Source organism: Macrobrachium nipponense, chromosome 19 (assembly GCF_015104395.2).
Source record: "Macrobrachium nipponense isolate FS-2020 chromosome 19, ASM1510439v2, whole genome shotgun sequence".
NCBI lineage: Eukaryota > Metazoa > Arthropoda > Malacostraca > Decapoda > Palaemonidae > Macrobrachium > Macrobrachium nipponense.
In genome coordinates, this window is record NC_061088.1 from 40444352 (window position 1) to 40466285 (window position 21934).

The window sequence follows — 21934 nt, forward strand, 5'->3', positions numbered from 1 at the left end:
CACTGCATACAAGTACTGTCGTGAAAAAATATGTGCACTATTTTCTCATACGTGCACTATTTTCTCATGACGTAATCCCGCCGCTCCACATACATTTTCCCCCCCCCTTGTTGGTAGGCAAGTTTCCACGTATTCACTTTGGAGGCAATAACGGGATTGTTCTCGGGTGTGTTTTTGTGTTTTTATTTGCAAGCCTCTCTGGCTCTCCATGGAACACTCTCCGGCGGGTATAAAAAGGCCCTGCAGGCAGTAGTCACTCTCTCTCCATAACTTCTAGTCATCCAATGAAGATCAAATGAGCAGAGAGGGCTCCAGGGTTAACTTATTCATTTCCACACGGAAGGGTGTTGCGAGAGACTTGAGTGACATCGGTGACCATAACCATGTACAGTAAGTAATTATTGTATATCTTGGCCATCATAGGCTCTTGTGAGTTATAAAGTGTTTTCAATTAAACTGCACTGTATTAGAATAATGTACCTAAGATTATTGCAGTGAAATTTTGTTTCCTTTTTGAGAATTTTTTCAATTCTTGTGGTCGTGTGGCCATTGTACATTATGTTCAGACATCTTGGAAATGTGTAAATATAATATCAAGAGTATTATTTTTGTAATAAAATCAGCAAAATTCAGTGCATTTTCCTTGAGCTGTCCTTGTGTAAGGGCTGGAGCTTTTCCCTTCAGGTAGGACTATCTCCCTCATAACATCGAGGCTGAACTTGTGCTCTGTTGTCGAACTGGATAGTCCTAGAGAACCAATCCCCGAGCAACGGCAGCTCTAGTATGGTATTCAATGTATTGATACTTGGTCACTCTCAAGTGCCCTCCAACCTCCGTCGAAGTCATAACGAAAGTTATCATAGGCCAGGTGCTCTGCAACAGAGCCAGTTTAATTTTGTCGTCCACATTAGGGGCTATTTTGAAGCAAGAGCCTATGCCAGTGCAAGGCTACCTTAACCATTGTTTTCACCCTCATGTGCAAGGCGTATTTTGTTGAATTGTGAAATTAATCCGCTGCAAGTGTGCGGGAAAAGCGATTAGGAGGAAACCGTTAATGTAACGTTAATTAACAACGGCGTCATTTCCATTGCAGCCTTTTGAATTGCTTGTTAACAACCTCAAAATGGCGTCCGCCACAGTAACTTAGATAGAGTCTTCTTAGTCATCCTGACCGCCATGATTAGTCGTGCCCTGAATGAATCTTTTGGATTCGCTAAACGAGAAAGTATATCAAAATTTGTTAGAACGAGTTCAGGATGACAAACAACAATTAAGATCTTTGTATTTAACACACCCTTTTAAACTGGAGCCCTCAATCGAAAGTAAAATAACTGCAACCTTAGAAGAAGTGGGTCAGACTATAACCTTGTTATTAAGCCGTGTTGGCACCTTGACTAGCGTATCGCAGCCAAAAACCTGTCTGCCGCAATTAAAAGAATTGCCACTGCCCATATTCAAAGGTGAAAAGAGCGAATTCGCTACCTTTAAAGAACTGTTCAATGCACACGTTCATCAACGTAGTGATTTGGATGACGTGGCTAAGTGTACTTATTTATTGGGATCACTAGAAGGAGAGCTGCTCAAAGTGATTCAGTCTTTGAGTGTAACTGCTGCAAATTATCACGTTGCCCTAGATTTATTGGAAAAATATTACGGGAACCAGCAGCAAACATTAGTTATTTTGCATTGGCGACTGGCTGACATTTTTGTGCCTAAGTGCAATTGTGTTGAACTCAAAAACTTCTGCATTGAACTCACTGTTCTAATTGAGCAAATCAAACGACTCAACGGATCCCCTTTGGATCAAGGTATGCTATTGAGCCTCATTAACCAAAAACTATCCCAAGGTCTAGTGTATCAAAAGGTTGTCGAGTATCTCTGTAAGTGTGACTTTTCCATAGATGAACTGTTCGAGGTATTAGATTTCCTCATCCATAGCATGGAAGACGATTCCTTGCAACGAGAAGACTTGTCGCCGACAGCACAAAAAAAGGGGTTGGAAGCCAACGTAACGCATGGAACAATATGCCCCTTCTGTAATGACAACCATACCGCCTTTAATTGTATGAAACATCCACTTGTAGCGGCTAAGAAACGTCAATTGATCCTGTTATAAAACTGCTTTTAATTGTTTTGCGTCCGGTCATGGCAGTAGACTGTAACAACAAGTTGTGTGATGGATGCCATCACAGCTTAATCCACAAAAGAGATACCCCAAACCAGGTCCGTTGCGCCTACTACCAGCCTTTCGAGTTATCAGTCCTCCCCTATATCTTTGCATGTAGTTTCACAACCCGTAAAAACCAAGGGTCTAACAGTAAAGTAAAACAGAGAGCTCAACCAAAGTCAAAAGATGAAAAACCATGAGTAACCGCTAAAATGGTCAAGGATGAGCCTATGAATGAACTCCCAGCTACTTTGTTACTTACTGCTACAGCTACTGTATACTCTCGTGATCAACCCTTTCAAACACGGGTGTTCTTAGATACAGGAAGGCAACGTAGCTTAATGTCGAGTTGGCTAGCTAAGAAATACAACTGCCAGTAGTTAAACATTTGTCATTAAATATTGCGCCCTTTGGTTCTCAAATTGTTCGAGGTAATTTCGATGTTGTATTGTGTTCGTGTTTATATAGGCCCAAGAGTAATTCGTACCAAACTTATTGTTCATGATGACATTAATACTCCTATTCACAATGTTGTTCATTCTAGCATAAAAACCCAATTGCAGGGTAAGGATTGTACTATGGCCAATGAACAGATTCATGGCGACCTAAAAACATTAGCTTTCTTGTTGTGGCTGGCTATTTTAGATTTTTGTTTGTTATGGGGATGGACAAAATCGATGGAGTGAGCCTGTTTGTCACTCATAATGGTGTAACACCATATGGACGAGTCCCACGTTGGGCCCTAGAAGGGGTAGATATCTCGGTTGTGTGCACTTTACGAGTATGTTGCCTTAACGACTGAAGAGATCAATGTTATGTGGTGGAAGTTGGACACCAAAGGAATTGCACCTCATGAGCAATATATTTCAGAACATGCTGCCATGCAAAAGGTCCAGAGCAGTATCATCAGTACGAAATGAGGGTACCAAGTTAGCTTACCGTTTTGCAGGTCTGAATGCCCCAATAATATCGCAATGCTCTCACACAATTGAATGCACTAGAAACCCAGTTTCTCAAAGATCCTAACTACCGTAATGATTACGAGAACGTCCTTCAGACTTATCTGTCAGCAGGATTCATTCAGGAGGTCAGTGATCCCAAAATTGAAGGATATTACTTGCTTCTCTTTGGTGTGAAAAAAAAAATCCTAACGACACCTTTTCGTATTGTGTTTAATGCTTCCTCAAAAGTAAAGGGGGAACTTTTGCCAAAAAAACTGCTTGTATCCTGATCCTAATTTGGTAGAACTATTGTACAATCTACTCCTTGAGTTTCGCCAAGATCCATATGCCTTAATCTCACATATTTCTAAAGCATTCCATAGAGTTTTGCTGCATCCCGATGATGCAAAATATGCTCATTTCTTGTGGCGACGGAAGTCTGAACGAATGGCCATGTACACCTTTAACATAGTAGTTTTTGTAATAACTAGTAGTCCGTATCTTATACAACAAGTGCTCCAAACCCATCTCCGAGAGAGGGGAGGAGAAGATCTAACCAAATCCTTTTATGTGGATAATTATATCCAGACATACATCACTAAAGAACTAATGGAAGTGAATATTGCCAAGTCAAATCCTTGCTCGACGAGGCTCACATGCCATTGACAGGGGGGGCAAGTAATAGTAGGGAATTTGACCAGCAGATAGGGTGCAGGGAACTTGTATAGGTAACTGTGTTTAGGAATGAAGTGGGATAGAAGGGAAGATAATTTGAGCTGAAGCCTAGGGCTGAAAAGTTTAAGGAAATTAGTAATAACCACCTCACAAATTGAAAGTTACTGTTCCTCTAAACAGCTAATTTCGACCCCTTAGGGCTAGTTAGTCCCATTTTTGTCAAGGGAAAAATTCTCCTCCAGGAATTGTGGGCAAGGACCAGAGCAGATAGATCTGTTAACTTATAAAATGAGGGTTTCGCCCCATAACCAAGCAAAATTAACAATTTCTAAATTAGAGCTCTTAGCTTTACTGTTTGGATTTAGGTTAGGAAAGCATTTGCTTAAATTACTGAATTTTTCAAGCATTGTTATCTGGACAGATAGTAAAGTATCTATGGCCTGGGTGGGCAGCAGGACTGGAAATAAGAATACCTTCATATGGCATCGAACTGAGATACGTCCCCACCAAACAAAATCCAGCTGACATCCTGACCCGAGGTTTTATGTTGCTTGACCTGAAAGCAAGCAGCTTATAGCATGAAGGACCAGCCTTTCTGCACCAAGAGGGGACAACTGAGCCGTATGTCGAAGAAGGATAATCTCCCATCCGACAATGAAAGGATTGTTGGAGCCCAGGTTTGAGGGCTAGCGCCAAGAGAGTAGTAGGGAGGTGTAGAGCATGTATCATAGCCTTCAAGCCTCTTCTCTAGCAACTCCTTTTGATAAGGTCGGTGTAGACCACACGGGCCCCATCCCAGTAGAAGGGGGAGTGGGGCACATTCTGATCATCACCTGTTTAGCCAGCCAAGCAGCATATTTAGATTACTGCAGCAGTTTGGCGCCAATACTTTCATTTTACTACTCCAAAGATATGCCGCTACCCATGGTGCACCCACCACTGTGCACCCGATAACGCAATGACTTTCTGTACTGCAAGTACCTTTTTGCAGGAGATGTATGACGAGAACATCACTAAACAATTCCTGTGTAGGACAGGAATAAGGTGGATCTTCCAGACTCCCAGGTCTCCCTGGAAAGGGGGATTCTTTGAGATGTTGATTGGGGTAGTCAAAAGGACATTGGCTACCACACTACGCTGTAACCTCTTCAGCAAAGAACAGTTGCGAACCCTCATAAAGGAGGCAGAGGCTGTTGTTAATGACCGCCCCTTAATGTACACAGGGATGCATGAGGATGAAGCCCTCACCTCATTGTACCTCGTGGAGATGTAGTTCGCCTGCTACCGCCCATGGTTCCTAATGAAAATATGCATCTAACATTAACGACTCATCAGCTAAGTCAACATCACTTTAGGTTGACAGAGTCCCTCGACCGCTTCAAACGCTACTGGAGGGAAGGTTACCTGAAGTCCCTACAGGAGCGCCACGACCTACGAGAGGCCCCCCCCCTACCGCCCAACAGCACTGCGTGAAGGCGACATCGTGTTGGTGAAAACCAAGCAGAGTAAAGACACAGTCAATGGCCCCTCGGTAAGATCATCGAGGTCTACCCTGGCGACAAAGGCGTTGTCAGGTCGCTAAAAGTTCTATTCAAAGGCGAGGAGCATCTGCAAGCAGTACAACACATTGTCCCACTTGAGATTAATGCCCACGACGACAAGCGAGAAGAAGAGACCCAGAACGACGACAGTGATGAAACAGCGGGTAATGGTGAGAGAGACGTAGACATTGAGTGAGACAGTAAGTGAAGCAGGAATCCATCCGAAAAGGAAAGCTGCTTTTGAACATAGAAAGAGAATGTCAGAGTGGGTAAAAGACGATTTAGTATAGGGTTATGTATGTTGTTAACAGTTGAGAGGTGAGCTATGAAAGAGTGTGCGTTGGAAGAATATTTGAAGGAAATTTGCTGTGTTAGCATTTTCTTTATCGTTTTCTGTTGTTGCGTCTTATGAAGACCGAACAGAGCGGTCCGCAGACGGCTTCAACTTTACGAACAGTTAATTGTCATTGTAGACTGTGTTCATTATGTAACTCATTTACTGCATGGGACGAGCTCCCTCATTAAAACTCCTGACGGAGTGTTGGGCAACTGATTGCTATTAATAAGCAACTATTTATTCGAATGATTAGAGAAACACTTGACAATGTTGATCGTAATGATTGCTATATATAAGTAATCATTTGTTGCTATTCTTACCTTAGCTGGTTGGTTTCGTAACATTTATTCCATCCTTTTATGATTGCTACCTAAACCATTTACACAATGAATCATTTGTGTTATCCTGATTTCTACCATTGATGATGGTACTGTAATAGTATGCTCTGTGACGAGCATTGAAGTTGATTACAAGTTCCTGGAGTGGAATTTTGAGTACATTTCTATATTGCTTTGTTGCATTAACATTGACTTAGTTATGCTTTGAATGTTATTGCTACTGCTTGATTGATTTTGATATTGATGCTTTGAAATGCATTACTATTACTGAGCTAATTGTACGTTTGAATTGCCTTTTTCATATGATCATTGCTGTTGCCATGATGCGGCCTGTGATGCTATTGCATTGCTTTTTTTCAAGTTGCTATGTTGCATTCAGTAATTGCTGAATTTGCTTGAACTATGTTTTGCCCATGTTATATTGTCATTTTTGCATTGATTGAGTTACATTTTGTACATTGCCTTGATGTTGATTGTTTTTTATATTGATGTTTTGTACCTTTGCCATTTGTCAAGTGATCACTCAGTGCTGTGACTGTATGCCATCGAGAGCTAGATGAGTGTTGTAGCGCCGCGCCCGCCTCTAGGCCTCAACAATTCCACAAGACCATGTTCACTTGCCCCACCAATTGCCATGCTGCCTGCCCTTGCCTCGCCCCTTTTTCTTTGGAAGGTGGAGGACGTCGTGAAAAAAAATATGTACACTATTTTCTCATGACATAATTCCACCGCTCCACATACATTTTCCTGCTCTTGTTGATAGGCAAGGTTCCATGTATTCACTTTGGAGGCAAGAACAGGATAGTTCTTGTGTGTGTTTTTGTGTTTTTATTTGCAAGTCACTCTGGCTCTCCATGGAACACTCTCCTGTGCGTTGTTGTAAATTAATTTCTATATATGAGAAAAGGATATGCCCTTTTTATAAATACAAATTCTACATAATTGACTATTCCTGGCAGGTATAAAAAGACCCTGCAGACGTAATAGCTCTCTCTCTATAGCTTGTAGTTATCCAATAAAGATCAAACTTATTCATTTCTACGTGGAAGGGTGTTGTGAGATACTTGAGTGACTTCGGTGACCACAACCATGTACAGTAAGTAATCATTGTATATCTTGGCCATCATAGGCTTTAGTGAGTTATAAAGTGTTTTCGATTAAACTGCACTGTACTAGAATAATGTACCTGAGATTATTGCAGTGAAATTTTGTGTTCTTTTTGAGATTTTTTTTTTAAATTCTTGTGGTCACGTGGCCACATTGTGCATTCAGTGAAGGAACGCGGAATTTAACATCATTTATGTTCAGACATCTTGTAAATGTGTAAATATAATATCAAGAGTATTATTCTTTAAATAAAATCAACAAAATTCAGTGCCTTTTCCTTGAGCTGTCCTAGTGTAAGGGCTGGAGCTTTTCCTTTCAGGAAGGGCTATCTCCCTCATAATGTTGAGGCTGAACTTGTGCTCTGTCGTCAAATTATTCGCGACAAGTACTATGATATTTTATGATAATATAAAACCAAGAAAATATTGGGGAATATTTTACTAAATACTCACATAATCTGTTGTTGACAAATTTTTACATTACTGGTAAAATATTACATGTCTGTAAAAATGACAAAGATTTCTTTTAAAGTTTCTATAATGTGTAATAACATCTGTAAATGAATTTTCTACAAAAGGATATGGACGATGAATGCTAGTTGGAAGAAGTCACTTTTAGTTTTCTATAAACGAAAACTATTGAGACGGCTTTGTCTGTTCGTCCGCACGTTTTCTGTCTACCCTCAGATCTTAAAATCTGAGGCTAGAGGGCTTCAAATTGGTTTGTTGATCATCCACCCTCCAATCATCAAACATACCAAATTGCAGCCCTCTCAGTAGTTTTTATTTGATTTAAGGTTAAAGTTAGCCATGATCATACCTCTGGCACTGCAACAACAAGCCACCACGGCCGACTGAAAGTTTCACGGGCAGTGTGTGTGTGTGTGATATCCACATCCATTTACTGTAGATAGGTTGAATGGTTATTTGAATGTATTCAGTAGCTCTTTTCAACTCATTTCCAGATGCTGTGGTATTGTATTCAGAGAACCCTTAAGTGAGTATATCAGCTATATGACAAATATTGCAGCCAGGTGAAATGCATAATTGTATAAATATCTGGACAGAAAAATTTTGAGTAACCTTTAATTAGTAAACAAGAAATATGGAAAACAGAATTATTTCTAGGTACCCGCATGCAAGATGTACAGTATTTTATGAAGTTCTAGATCGCAGTGATATAACATCTCCTTCTTAAGACTCATTTCCCATTATTTTCCTCGAGAAAAACCTTGAGGAAATCTTCTCTTTCATTTCCTTGTCAATCAAAATAACAAAGGCAAGAAGATAGAAAGGAGAAGCTAGATACATAATTTCTCTCACCTCATCTTGTGTGTATATATCAAGATAACAGGAAGGCGAAACACACTGTCGCACACAGCGCGTGTGGTGGACACCTCTCAGCTCCAGGCACCTTGGGGATTGGGCACATGCAACCTCGTACTCAGACCAGATTTTTTCCTGAAAGGAAAATCGAGATGAAAATTCTTTTCTGTCACTCCTTCTGTCATAAAATTTGAATAACAGCAGCTGTGGTTCTGTAACTCCCTAAAAATGTAAAAAAGATGCAAAAATAAATTGATACGACTGTACATTTCACTCACCTTAAGCCATCTCTCTTTTTTATAACTTCATAAAGAATAGTCCGATCAGTATGAGATTTTGTCACAGCCCACCTTACTGTAATTTTCGTTGGCATAGTGCATTACTACAAGTAAACAGTTATGGCAGTTTGCTCTTCAAAATGATGGGAAATTCCAATAGCGATACCAATTCTAGCGAGAGACTTTGGCATCACTACCACCATCTCAATTCACTTTTGTTTTTTCTCCTTGAATTTCAACCCATTTTCAGACCCTTCAACACAGAAAGGTTAGGGGAGGACAGTGAACCCTCGGGGACCTCTCACTTCAGGTGCTGTCAAATTCAATTTTAATTTGGCCATTCCTCTTTAATAGGCTACTTTCCTTTCCTTTTTGATGTCAGTGACTGAAGTGGTTGCTGTAACTTTTATTATCTATTCAAACTGATCCGTAGACAATTGGTGGCTTTCTCCTTGTTATATAGGGTGAAAAGTCTCAGTGCAACTGCATTCCTACAGCCCCGTGAACAATTACATAGCATACTCGCCATAACTGTTCAGGTAAATAAAATATTGTGTTGCTAAAGAAATGTAAAAGATAATATTCATTATAGTGGCAATGGGTCAGACCACTTTAAGTAGGTAATTTTTCTTTGTGTCGAAAAAATCCACCAATGGTTTTTGGATTTCCTAGCAGTTGATGTCAAATCCATCTTAAGAAATACAAAAACCATAGGTGGATTTTTTCGACACAGAAAAATTACGCACAAGGATAAAACTTTCTAGCCCCGAGCTTTCAAATATTAGAAATCATACACAAATATGCAAATACAAAATTAAATACGATGATTTGAGGTCATTTTATCGAGCCCTAATGAAACCACCTCCCTATACTCGAATCCTTGGCCATTAGCACCTTGTTACCATATAATAATAATACTATAGCAGTTCCATTATACATTGCTTAGACCGCCACTCTTCTTCCTTGGTTTATCTTGAATCCTTCCCGCACTGGCAAATCATTCACAAACCAAACTTCGGGTTGTAAGGTTTGTCTTGAATCTTTTTTACTTAGTCGTTAATACATTGTATGTTATTGTTTTTTGTGCTTATTTTATGTGATGATTTATGGTCATCTTACTGGACAAGTTTGTAACTTATATGTTTATGGTTTTTCCTTTTTTAGCCTTGGAAATGAGACTTCTGTCTTGAAACGGTGGTAACAATAACAAAAGCAGATGTATTGAGCTGTTTTGCCTCTTCATCTGTTATATATTATATTATATTATATTATATATATATATATAATAAATATATTATATCGAATATATATATTAATATATGTATATATTATATATATATATATATATATATATACGTATATATATATATGTGTGTGTGTGTGTCTGTGTGTGTGCGCGCGTGTGTGTTAGGTAAAGTCCACAATGAAATTCGTGTTACAAAACATAATCCACAGCAGTTGGACGAATGCTACAAGCCTTGAACATATGTATATATATATATATATATATATATATATATATATATATATATATTATATATATATATATATATATGTATATATATATATAGATATATATATATATTATATATATATGATATATATATATACACATATAATATGTTTTGTAACAAGAATTTCATTGTGGTCTTTACCTAACATTTATGATAAGTTCGACATAACACTTTTATACTTCACGACACACACACATATACATACGTCTATATATATATATATATATATATATATATATATATATATATATATATACATATACATATATTATATATATGTATATGTAATATATATACTATACATATATATATATGTATATGTATATATATATATATATATATATATATATATATATTATATATATATATATATGTAAGTGTTTACATAATAAAATATGGGAATGTTAGTCCATATATATAAAAGTCTAAAAACTAAAGAGGTCAACCAGATTGCTTGCAGGAATGTGATCAGACTAGAGACGCTAAAGATGACGTATACAATAAGTATGTAGGCTAGGATAACATGCCGTCACCTGTAGTCATTCAATTGTTTATAAACATTAGTCCAAGCTCCCTGCTTGAGACAACTACCCCGACCTATATTCAAACGGCCTACGTGATCTGTAGCGTGTCTCATTCGATTGTGTGTTCGTATGAAACTATGTCATTGTATGTATATATATATATATATATATATATATATATATATATATATATATATATACACAACATTAAGCCATATACCCTTGCTTGGGTATATGGCTTAATGTTGTGTGTGTCTGTGTCTATATATATATATATATATATATATATATATATATATATATATATATATATATATACATATACATATATATATATATATATAGTATATATATATATATATATATACATATATATATATCATATAATATATATATATATATATATATATATAGACACAGCATTAAGCCATATACCCTAGCAAGGGTGCCCGACAAGAAAAGACAAAGCAATGCTCATGGAGACATTCATAATTTGATTGGTTAATTATGGACCCCTAAGCAGAAAACTTTCTTTATATTGGCTACTTCAAACACCTACACCGAAAGCTAATTTATGGCTCTACACATGGCACTATTTACCTCTACATTGCAAGAATTCTGTAGGTGTCCAGGTCCTTCCTTTCTGAAACTTTTTCACTCCAATCTATCCGGCACTTTTAAGGTCTTTATCTCCTCCTACTTCCAAATACTTTTGAATTGTATGCTCTTTTCACAAATAAAAAGAAAGAAAATAGTCTTTCCCCAAGGCTTCAAATCTCAAGGGATTCCTAACCATCCATTCACCTGTGCTACTCTTGTTACCACTTCTTCATATGTCCACATGTCTGAATATCTCAACCTTTACAATCTTCTTATGACATATTTGCTACTCAAACAGTTAATCTCTGATACTCTGTCATTTGTATCCAACATCTAAACTTTACTTCAATAAATGAGCATTGGTTTAGCATTTCCCTTGCACATTCCAGCATGTCTTCAATTGACATCCTGCTGCCCACACCACTTCAGCTATTGTATGATCCACCTCTTCCCTCATCCAACTCTTATCAGTACATTTACTCTCAAGTACTTATTCAACCTCTTTCCATTCTCCTAGTATCAGTGTTAACATGCATTGCTCCATCTAAATGGTTCCCTTTTCACTCTAGCATAATCTAGCTGTCTCTCTTCTATCTTCTACATTCAACATATTTTCAAAATAGTCACTCCATTGACCCAGCCATGTGCTCACTTCACACAGCATTTCAAATTCTGCTCCTATTATTCTAGAATCCATCTGCTCAATAATATATAGTTCCCAAGGGAGTAACTTATTCCCCCTTAAGTTCGTGCACTCTCTCCCCTCTACTTCTCACTTGCCCTCTCCTTTCTCTCACTTTTTTCTTGACTACACCATCCGTCATCTTTATGTGCAATAGTACCTAAATAACCTCTCTTTTCGTTTTCTTTAATTTATCTCAAAACCTTTGAGTTCCTCAACTCCGGACTTGTTTTTATTCCCTCATTGGCTGTTACTGACTCACAATCAAAACAAAATCCTACCACATTGGCCTGTGCTCTCTACTATAAGAATCAGCTTCTTTGTCCAGTATTATGCCCTTGCTGAGGATGGATTGACAAACTGAGGGGCAGCTGAGGCAAGAAGCAGATAAAAATACCCTTATGAAACCACAGGTTTGTATCCTTAGAAAAATGAGATTTAAAACATTTGTAATTTTTTCTGACAAGATTACAAACCTACACTCATAAATAGATGCTGATTCATAAGAGGAAGGCAACAGTGTCCCTCCCTACTACCTCCTGATAGTTGTTCCTCATGTAGGTGGAAATTACAAAGAATGTTGCTCTTAGAATGCTCCAGTCACAGGCCTAAGCTATGAAGTGTTAACATAGGACATTCGTCCTTTACTAATTACCAATTCCCGGTGTTCTGTCAGTTCCTCATGTCCCTTTTGGTGGAGCTCATTGACTACACCACCTTTTGGGATACTACTACAAGACATAAGGTGAAGGTTTCCAGGGATTTGTGTGCCATGTCTATCAGGTAGGAGGTGAAGGTGGATTTCAGCTTCCAGATCCCAACCTTTAATATCTTGTGGGGGATAGTGGTTCTTCCTGTATGCCACCAAAGGATCTATTCCCCTGATATCATGGGCCTTCACCTTTAATGGGGTTCTCTCCTCCGTCCTGCTTAGAGTTGTAGGCCCTCATGATGACCTCCTTCAGCCAAAAGGAGATGATATTATTTGAGACCTGCACTGACAAACAGCCTTTTGCAACCAGGCCTTAGGATTGCTGTTCTCTTCAGTTATTGTCTCAGTGTTCTCCCTGGGCCCAACAACATCTTATTTTTGCCAACAAAATCCTTCAGGGAGGGGATTGAACCACAAATGTGGGACCAACAGGTTCTCGGTCCTGGTCATGAACTTTTGGATGAACTCCAAGGACAGGGAGAGCAACCCCATTGGTGTGACATCTCTATCTGAAGACTTCCATATGGCCTTTTAGGGGGGTTGCCATGCATGCTAGCAAGGGCCTTTGTAATGTTTCATTCTGGTGCCTGCACTCGTCTAAAAGGTAGCTTTTTCTGGAAGCCCCAGGTGGTGGCTGAACTGCCATGACATATACAGGTTGATGCCCCTCAGCTGGAAGACCTTTGCAAAGGCTGCCCTGTACCCCCTGATGGCTGTTACCAAAAGGATTTTGTCCCATCTCAGGAAGAGTAGGAAGTCTACTACTACCTCCTTTACAGGTGTCTTAAGAGAATCCAATGGCACCAGCAACAGTATTCTATCTACTTATTTGGGTAGACCCAAACAGAGGAGTGGCTAAGGGTATCCGTGGTGGCTGCTGTAGTCTTTCAAAAAGCCCCTCATTCTGAGGAACTGCTTGATTTCCTCCAACTGTGGATATAAATATTTCGATGGGACCTTCCATTGTTCCTGCACCAGATAGTCAGGTGACTGAGGCAGCTGTCTTGGAACATCTATCAGAAAGTGCAGTAGGTCTGCATACCACTCGGTGAGTGGCCACAGAGTCATCGAAAACCTTGAGACTGAATGGTGGGAAGGTGTACATGTCTGTGTTGGATGTTAGAAGGCCACTCTTTGGTCTGGTATCTGGGAGCAGTACAGGGGCAACTAGGTGTTGGCAGTGTTACAAGCAAGTTTATCATGGGGCCCTTCCACAGTTCCAGCAAACCATTTATACTTCCTGATGAGGGACCACTATTTCCCAACAACCTGGTTCTTCTTGCTGAGCTGATCTGCGATAATGTCCCTCTTACCTCGGATGTATCTGGCCATCATTTCCAGGTCCTAGGAGGCTGACCATTCATGCCGCTTCACTGCCGGGTTGCACATGTCTGGGGAGATAATCCCTCCTTGTTTGTTGAAATGGGTTACCATCACAGCATTGTCCCTCTTCAGGAAAACTGAGTGGCCCACTAGGTGTTGGAAGTGCTGGGGAACCATCCATGCAACATTTATCTCCCAGAGTTTGATGTGCTTCTTCTCTTTAGGACCCAATGTCCACAAAATGCCATCTCCTTTGAGGTGTGTAGCCCCACCACTTTTGGGAGGAGTTGGAGAATATCAGCATCTTCAGGGGTGGTTTCTGAGCAGCATTCCTGACATGAAGTTGACTAGGTCCTTCCTTACCCTTTCAGTTACCTCTATGGACTGTGACAGGTCTTGCTTCAGTTGTCACCCCTTTCATCTACCACTTGGAACCAGCTTCTTGAGGGAAATCAGATGGGTCCAGGATCATGTCTCTTGCCTTCTTTGCCTCCTCCCAAGATGGTCCAAGTATTAATCAGTTGTTCAGGTACTGCTGTAGTCAGATGCCCTTGGAATGTGACCAGGAGGGCACCAGCTGGAAAACCCTGGTGAAGATCTGGGGTGTCTTTGCTAAGTTGAAGCAAAGAGCTCTAAACTGTGGTGTTCACTCCCTTGGCAATGAAAGTTCGATACTTCCTGGAGGGTTGGGTGAATGGGATGTGGACATAGGCACCATGCAGATCTAGCAAGATTATGAAGTCCCCCTCTCTGATGGATGCTAGGATTGACTGGAGCATCTCCATTGAGAAGGGTGTCTGCTGCAGGGACTCATTGATTGCTGAAAGGTCTGTCGCAGGACGCTACTCCCCAGAGGCTTTCTCCACTAGGAAGATGTGACTTTGAAATCCAGGAGAATTGTCCAACCCAACCTCTACTGCCCCTTCTGCAGCATCACTTCTACCTCCTTCTGCAGGGCTCTCCCTTTCAACGAGTCTAGGCAGTAGGATGTGAATGGGATGGGAAGAGGAGCCTGTGGGGCTCTCATAGGACTGAAGAGCAGTCTGTATCTCTATCTCCAGACTGCTATTGTCCACTCCTCTGCTCCATATTGCTGTCACACCATCCATTTGCTAGCTAGGCACCCTTCCCCCACCCATGGCAGCTTAAGGGGGGAGTTCCTGCTCTTCACCTGGGGCCTCCCCTCTTGCTTGAGTAATTCCCTTGTCTGTGAGCTGGCTGGATTGCTTGAAATGACTGGGGTGCAGCATCTCCTCAGCTGGACACATCTCTGTCCTGTCATCAGTGGATCTTTCTGTACTGGAGGAGGAGTCTTTCCTCTGAGGGTCCATCTCTGTTCTGTCATCAGTGCGATTTCATCGATGATCAGCCAAGTAGCACTCTGGTAGCATTGGAAGAGAAGAGCCCTTTATTCTGTTCAGGGCAGAGCTGGGGGAAGAGTCTACATTCAAAATGGTGAGAAGTGGAGCAGGTAGAAGGCTTTCTAGACATATTCTGTGTCCCACCTCTCCTAGCAGGGTCTAGAGCATCTGTCTCATGATCTATTGTTGGACGAGAACATCTACACCCTCTACACGAGCAACTCCAAGAAGCACTCATGTCGCAATCCCTGGGGAAGCTAGACCTCCTCTTGGTGTTGATGCTGTCCCACCTACTCTGTCAACAGTTTGATGATCTTTCTACACTGCTGCTTATTGGCTTGGCAGGAAGCATAGGAGGTAACTGACAAAGCAATGAAAGCTATGGACAGCAACCTATTTTGATAACCCTGTCTATGTCATCACTGCCAATCGTCCCTGATCTAGTTTCTGATACTTTATGGGGGGGAGAGGAGGATATAGCTGAATCACCCTGTGACCACTTCTTGGTCACTGACAAGTCCTCCTGTTTCACGCCTCTCATGCTTCAGTAGTAGTGGCTGACATCCGAAGGAACTAGATTCCAATTGCCATGGACCAGGATAGGAACTAGCTGTCTCCAATCATTGACAACTGGCCTGTCTGCCAGATATTGCAGTACATGCTTGAGTGCTTCCCAAGGAGGAGGTCTTCACCCTTGACAAAGGACGGAATATAAAAGTTGCAGGAGTTGCTGGTAGAGGGGGACCTAAAGGAAATGTGAACTGGAGAAGGTTTCCTTTTCTCTTCTCATATAAAGCCCACTGCAGCTTCTGCCATCCATCACACTCACCACACGTATCATCTCTCATGCACTCATTACTCTTCACGAGATACACATTGAATGCAGGTCGACCACTAAACTTACTATGGTTTGTCTTTCCCTGCACATTGCCTAAACTCAGGCTTCTTTTCTTCAATGGTAGCCATTCTACACACAGGGGCTCACATGGAATGAATGATCAACACACACAGCACAAACAAAGGGAGTTCACCCATGTGGCTCGCACACCACAAACAAATGAAATAGCAACAAAAAGACCTTGTGCCCCTCTAAAAAGACATAAAACTCTACAGGAAAGCGCTCAATGCCACAGTTAACAGGGAAGGTAACGAACACTAAAATTCAAACACATGGCATGCATAAAGAAAATCTAAGCAACAAAAATGAGAGAACATGCAGTAACAACCAGGCACTACAACAGCTAACACAGTGGAAGAGTTGGTTGCACAAGGGCACAGGCTGTAGCAATAGGATTTTGTTTTGACTGTGAGTCAGAAACAGCCAAAGCGTGCTTTACACAAGAAACTTGATTTATGAAATAGTAGGTTTGTATTCCTGTCAGAACAAACTATAAATACTCACTGTTGACCCTATGATTCTATCTTCAGACTTTACATATTCCTTATCTACTCCTTCCATTCCTGTATCTAAAATCATAGTCTATTTTTCATCCATTTTCTTCTCACTTTCTCCAAATCAAAGCTCTGTCTCAATTACATTTACAGCAACATTTTTGTGGCTTCATCTCTAACTCGAATTTCTGTCTATGGAACGTTTTGCTTCAACCAAATAATAATTAGATATACCTCCAGACACTTCTCTTCTCACCATTGCATTTATTCACTCTTTATAATATAGCAAACTCTTTTCCTTACCATTTTCTTGCACCAAAGTATGCGTATATTTAATGTTATTGGTCTTCAGAACCCATTTATTTTCAACAGTCAAGGAACCTTTCCAAATAAATATCCACAAGAATGTCACCATTTACATTTATGCCAGAAGCTCCTTACTTACTAACAACACCTCCTCTTTCTGTGTAACCTTTTCACATTCTCCAAACTAAGTAAGACACAGATCCAGATTCCTGATGAAGATCCAGGTTCCTGATGAAACCTCTTTCACTGTCATTCATTTTCATTCCTGGACTATATACTTTCACTATTACAGCTTGTTCTTCTGCCATACTCAACATTACCCATTAAATCCTTGCACTAACCCATGCTCTCACCTGTCCTCAGTCTTCCTGCTTTCACTCATTGCCCTTTCACCTTTATCTCAGTAGTTGCCAAAACCTTTAGCTTTCTTTCCATAAACTAATCATGCATCATACATTTTTCTCTATTTTGCCACAATCTTTTAGATTAAGAACACCGAGACTCAGTATTTTATTTTAATATATATATATATATATATATATTATATATATATATATATATATATATAGTATTTCATACATATATTATATATATATATATATATATATATATAATATAATATATCTATATATATCTAATAAAAGGAGCCCATAAAAACACCAAAATACGAGAAAAAGTACTATATTTCAGACTGTCTCTCTCTTAGGTAGATGAATGAGAAAAGTTTACAGAAAAGGTGGTATTTATACCAAGAGGTCCATCCACAAACAAGCCATTTTAAGTCACCCCCGCTGATAATCTTCCTTTAATCTTCTTAAGGGTTGGTTGAATGAAGACGTTGTCGATCGTGTCCGAAATCCATGCTCCTTTTGAGATGTTCATTACCTGCCTCTCTTTTATTAAGGCCGATTCCATCATTTGACTCTTGTACCGGCAGTTGCTGCTATAAATTACACGTGACAAATTCCAGTTTATTCTATGGTTATGTTCATTTATATGGTTGAAAATAGCCGAGTTCTGTTGTCCATACCTAACTGACCGTTTGTGTTGTATTAATCTCTGGGGAAGGGATTTACCTGTAATCCGATGTAAGATTGGTCACAGTCCTGGCATGGGATTTCGTATACCCCAAGAGTCCTTTGAGATGTCTTTTGTTGGACGTTAATCAGGGATTTGGCTAAGGTGTTTGGGTAAGTAAATACAAAAGGGTTCGATTTTCCGAGGGGGTTGGTTATTCTCTTAATCGTGTCCAGGTGGGGAATTATTATTTTATTGTTGGGTGTATCTCTGGTCTTGTCTTTAGGGGGTCGGTAGAAAATTACGTTTGCCTTTGTGAATTGCTTTCTCAATTCTTATTGGTCAGGATATTGTTTTAAAGACGAAAGTTGCTTGCGAATTAGTTCAAATTCTTTTTCCAGGAATTCTGGGGGACAAATTCGTAAGGCTCTTAAGAACAAGTTACTAGCTACACCTATCTTGATAGTAATGTCATGATAGCTAAAGTAGTGAATGTATGAAAGTGAGAACGTTGGTTTTCTGTATATGGTAAATTTGTATTCTGTCGTATCTCTGATTATTAAAACATCAAGAAAAGGAATTTTGTTCTGTTTCCCATTCAACTTTAAATTTGATGCTGGGCACTAATGTGTTTAATTTCGAGAGGAATTCATTGAAATAACCTAATAGACAATAGTACATGGAATAATCTTGAGCAACAAGACAAAGTTTTAAACATTTAGTTTTAAATTTAGGCTTATCCTTTGCCCTTATGCCAGACCGCAAAAACAACCTAGACTTCATAGTGGCTTTTGATAAATTCATATCTGACAAAAACTACAACCGTGAAGAGATATGTTTAAAAGGAGTGTTACTAAATGCTTTAACTGACTTACATAAGAAATATCCTGTTCCCCGCAGATTCATGATAGCCGTCCACTCGCTAAAAAAGTTAGATGTTATAATAAGTAGATCCGACAAAGACGGCAAAATCGTAATAATGGGATCAAAGACTTCTACCTTGACAAAATCAACCAGCTCCTTAGCGACACAAACACATACGAAAAACTGACGAAAAATCCCCTCCAAAACGTTCCCACAGAATTTTTTCGGAAAGTAAGATTAATTGGCAAAGACAAAAAGAGTATTGAACTATTAGAGAAATTTAAAGTAATTAATCCTAAATTACCCTATTTTTATGGCCTTCCCAAAACTCACAAAGACAATCTTCCATTCAGACCCATCGTTTCATGTGCCGGTGCTTTCAATTACAAAATTTCTAAATGGTTAGCTGGCCTCCTTTCCCCTTTTTTAGGCACTTTTTCTCCCAGTCACATTAAACATTCGGAAGATTTTTGTCACAAATTCAGAGAAGCACATATACCACTTCACAACATAAACTTTTAAGCCTTGACATAGATTCCCTGTTCACTAAAGTACCAGTACAGGATGTTCTTCAGTTTTTAAGGGTAAATATCCCTCTATTCAGATCATTTCCCATTGGCGCTTGACAAAATAATAAAGCTAGTTGAATTATGTGCATCTAATAACGTATTTTCATTCGGGGAATAATTCTACAAGCAAAAATTCGGGTGTAGTAGGGTAGTCCTTTAAGTCCTGTTCTAGCCAATCTGTACATGGAATACTTTGATACTACAGTAATAAATGCAATAAAACCCAAAAACATGCTGTGGATGAGATACGTGGATGATATCCTAACATTTTGGGATAATAGGTGGGGCAATTTCAATGAATTCCTCTCGAAATTAAAACACATTAGTGCCCAGCATCAAATTTAAAGTTGAATGGGAAACAGACAACAAAATTCCTTTTCTTGATGTTTTAATAATCAGAGATACGACAGAATACAAAATTTACCATATACAGAAAACCAACGTTCTCACTTTCATACATTCACTACTTTAGCTATCATGACATTACTATCAAGATAGGTGTAGCTAGTAACTTGTTTCTTAAGAGCCTTACGAATTTGTTCCCCAGAATTCCTGGAAAAAGAATTTGAACTAATTCGCAAGCAACTTTCGTCTTTAAAATATCCTGACCATATAACTGAGAAAGCAATTCACAAAGCAAACGTAATTTTCTACCGACCCCCTAAAGACAAGACCAGAGATACACCCAACAATAAAATAATAATTCCCCACCTGGACACGATTAAGAGAATAACCAACCCCCTCGGAAAATCGAACCCTTTTGTATTTACTTACCCAAACACCTTAGCCAAATCCCTGATTAACGTCCAACAAAAGACATCTCCAAAGGACTCTGGGGTATACGAAATCCCATGCCAGGACTGTGACCAATCTTACATCGGATTTACAGGTAAATCCCTTCCCCAGAGATTAATACAACACAAACGGTCAGTTAGGTATGGACAACAGAACCCGGCTATTTTCAACCATATAAATGAACATAACCATAGAATAAACTGGAATTTGTCACGTGTAATTTATAGCAGCAACTGCCGGTACAAGAGTCAAATGATGGAAATCGGCCTTAATAAAAGAGAGGCAGGTAATGAACATCTCAAAAGGAGCATGGATTTCGGACACGATCGACAACGTCTTCATTCAACCAACCCTTAAGAAGATTAAAGGAAGATTATCAGCGGGGGTGACTTAAAATGGCTTGTTTGTGGATGGACCTCTTGGTATAACATACCACCTTTTCTGTAAACTTTTCTCATTCATCTACCTGAAGAGGGAGACAGCAGTCTCTGAAATATAGTACTTTTTCTCTGTATTTGGTGTTTTTATGGGCTCCTTTTATTAGATGGAATTCTGTTGTTACAGAACATTTTACCAGTCATATATATATATATATATATATATATATATAATAATATATATATATATATATATATATATATATATATATATATATATAATATAAATAAAGTATGTGTATATGTGCCACATACACTGAAATGCATTTAGCAATTTCAACCAAACCTAGTATACATATGATTTATGGGGTGTGTGGGAAGGGGATGGGTAAGGGGTAAAACATAAAAATAACCAAAAACAACAGATATTAGTGTCTAATCCATAGTTTTTGAGGTCACGGAAATGAATAGTGACACTCCTGATCTCCTTTAAGTCAACGTTCAGCCCCAATAGCAAGGTGGTGAAATGTATTATTGTCTAATCCATAGTGTTCGAGGTTGCTGAGATGAAAAGTGGCACTCCCAGTACCCTTCAAGTCCAATTTTAGCCCCAATAGGAAGAGGGTGTGAGAAAAGGTGAAAAATAAAATGTAAAAAATGATGGATATTAGTGTCTTCCCCATAGTTTTGAGGCCACTGGGATAAGTAGAGATACTCCCAGCGCCCTTCAAGTCCAAGTTCAGCCCCAGTAGGAATGGGAGGTTAAAAGTGGTGAAATATAAATGTCAAAAATGAGGGAAATATAACTGAAGCAACTATCTTTACAGGAACGGGAGAGTTACAATGAGTTACAAGGATTAAGATGTCTCAAAGACTTATTAGTCCATCCAATGAGACATCGTGTGCTCACTTATCTCTTGGAGCAGGTTTTACTTTTCATTCACAGTGTCGTAATGATTTCGTCTACCTTTCTTTTAAACTCTTCCACACTGTTACCGTTTACAACTAATGGTGGCAGTTTATTCCATGAGCCACATATCTTGTATGTAAAGAAGTTCCCACAATGGGATGTACTGCATCTCTTCAGTTCCAGCTTTCATTCATTATTTCTTGTCAGATTTTCATTTAATGTAAATAGGTTACTGCCTGCTTTTCTTATGCCTTTCAGTATTTTTAATGTTTCTATTAG

General features: G+C 39.2%; 2 protein-coding genes across 2 annotated transcripts in view; one reads left to right on the top strand and one right to left on the bottom strand.

The window, feature by feature from the left end:
• LOC135216603 (uncharacterized) overlaps positions 1-21934 on the top strand; it is a 465366-nt gene that overhangs the window by 356718 nt on the left and 86714 nt on the right. The window lies entirely within an intron of this gene.
• The window catches only part of LOC135216593 (uncharacterized), an 84517-nt gene that overhangs the window by 8236 nt on the left and 54347 nt on the right, over positions 1-21934 (bottom strand). Inside the window, exon 3 of the mRNA XM_064251976.1 lies at positions 8429-8566. Coding sequence (XP_064108046.1) covers positions 8429-8566 — 138 coding nt within the window. The remainder of the gene's footprint in view (positions 1-8428; positions 8567-21934) is intronic.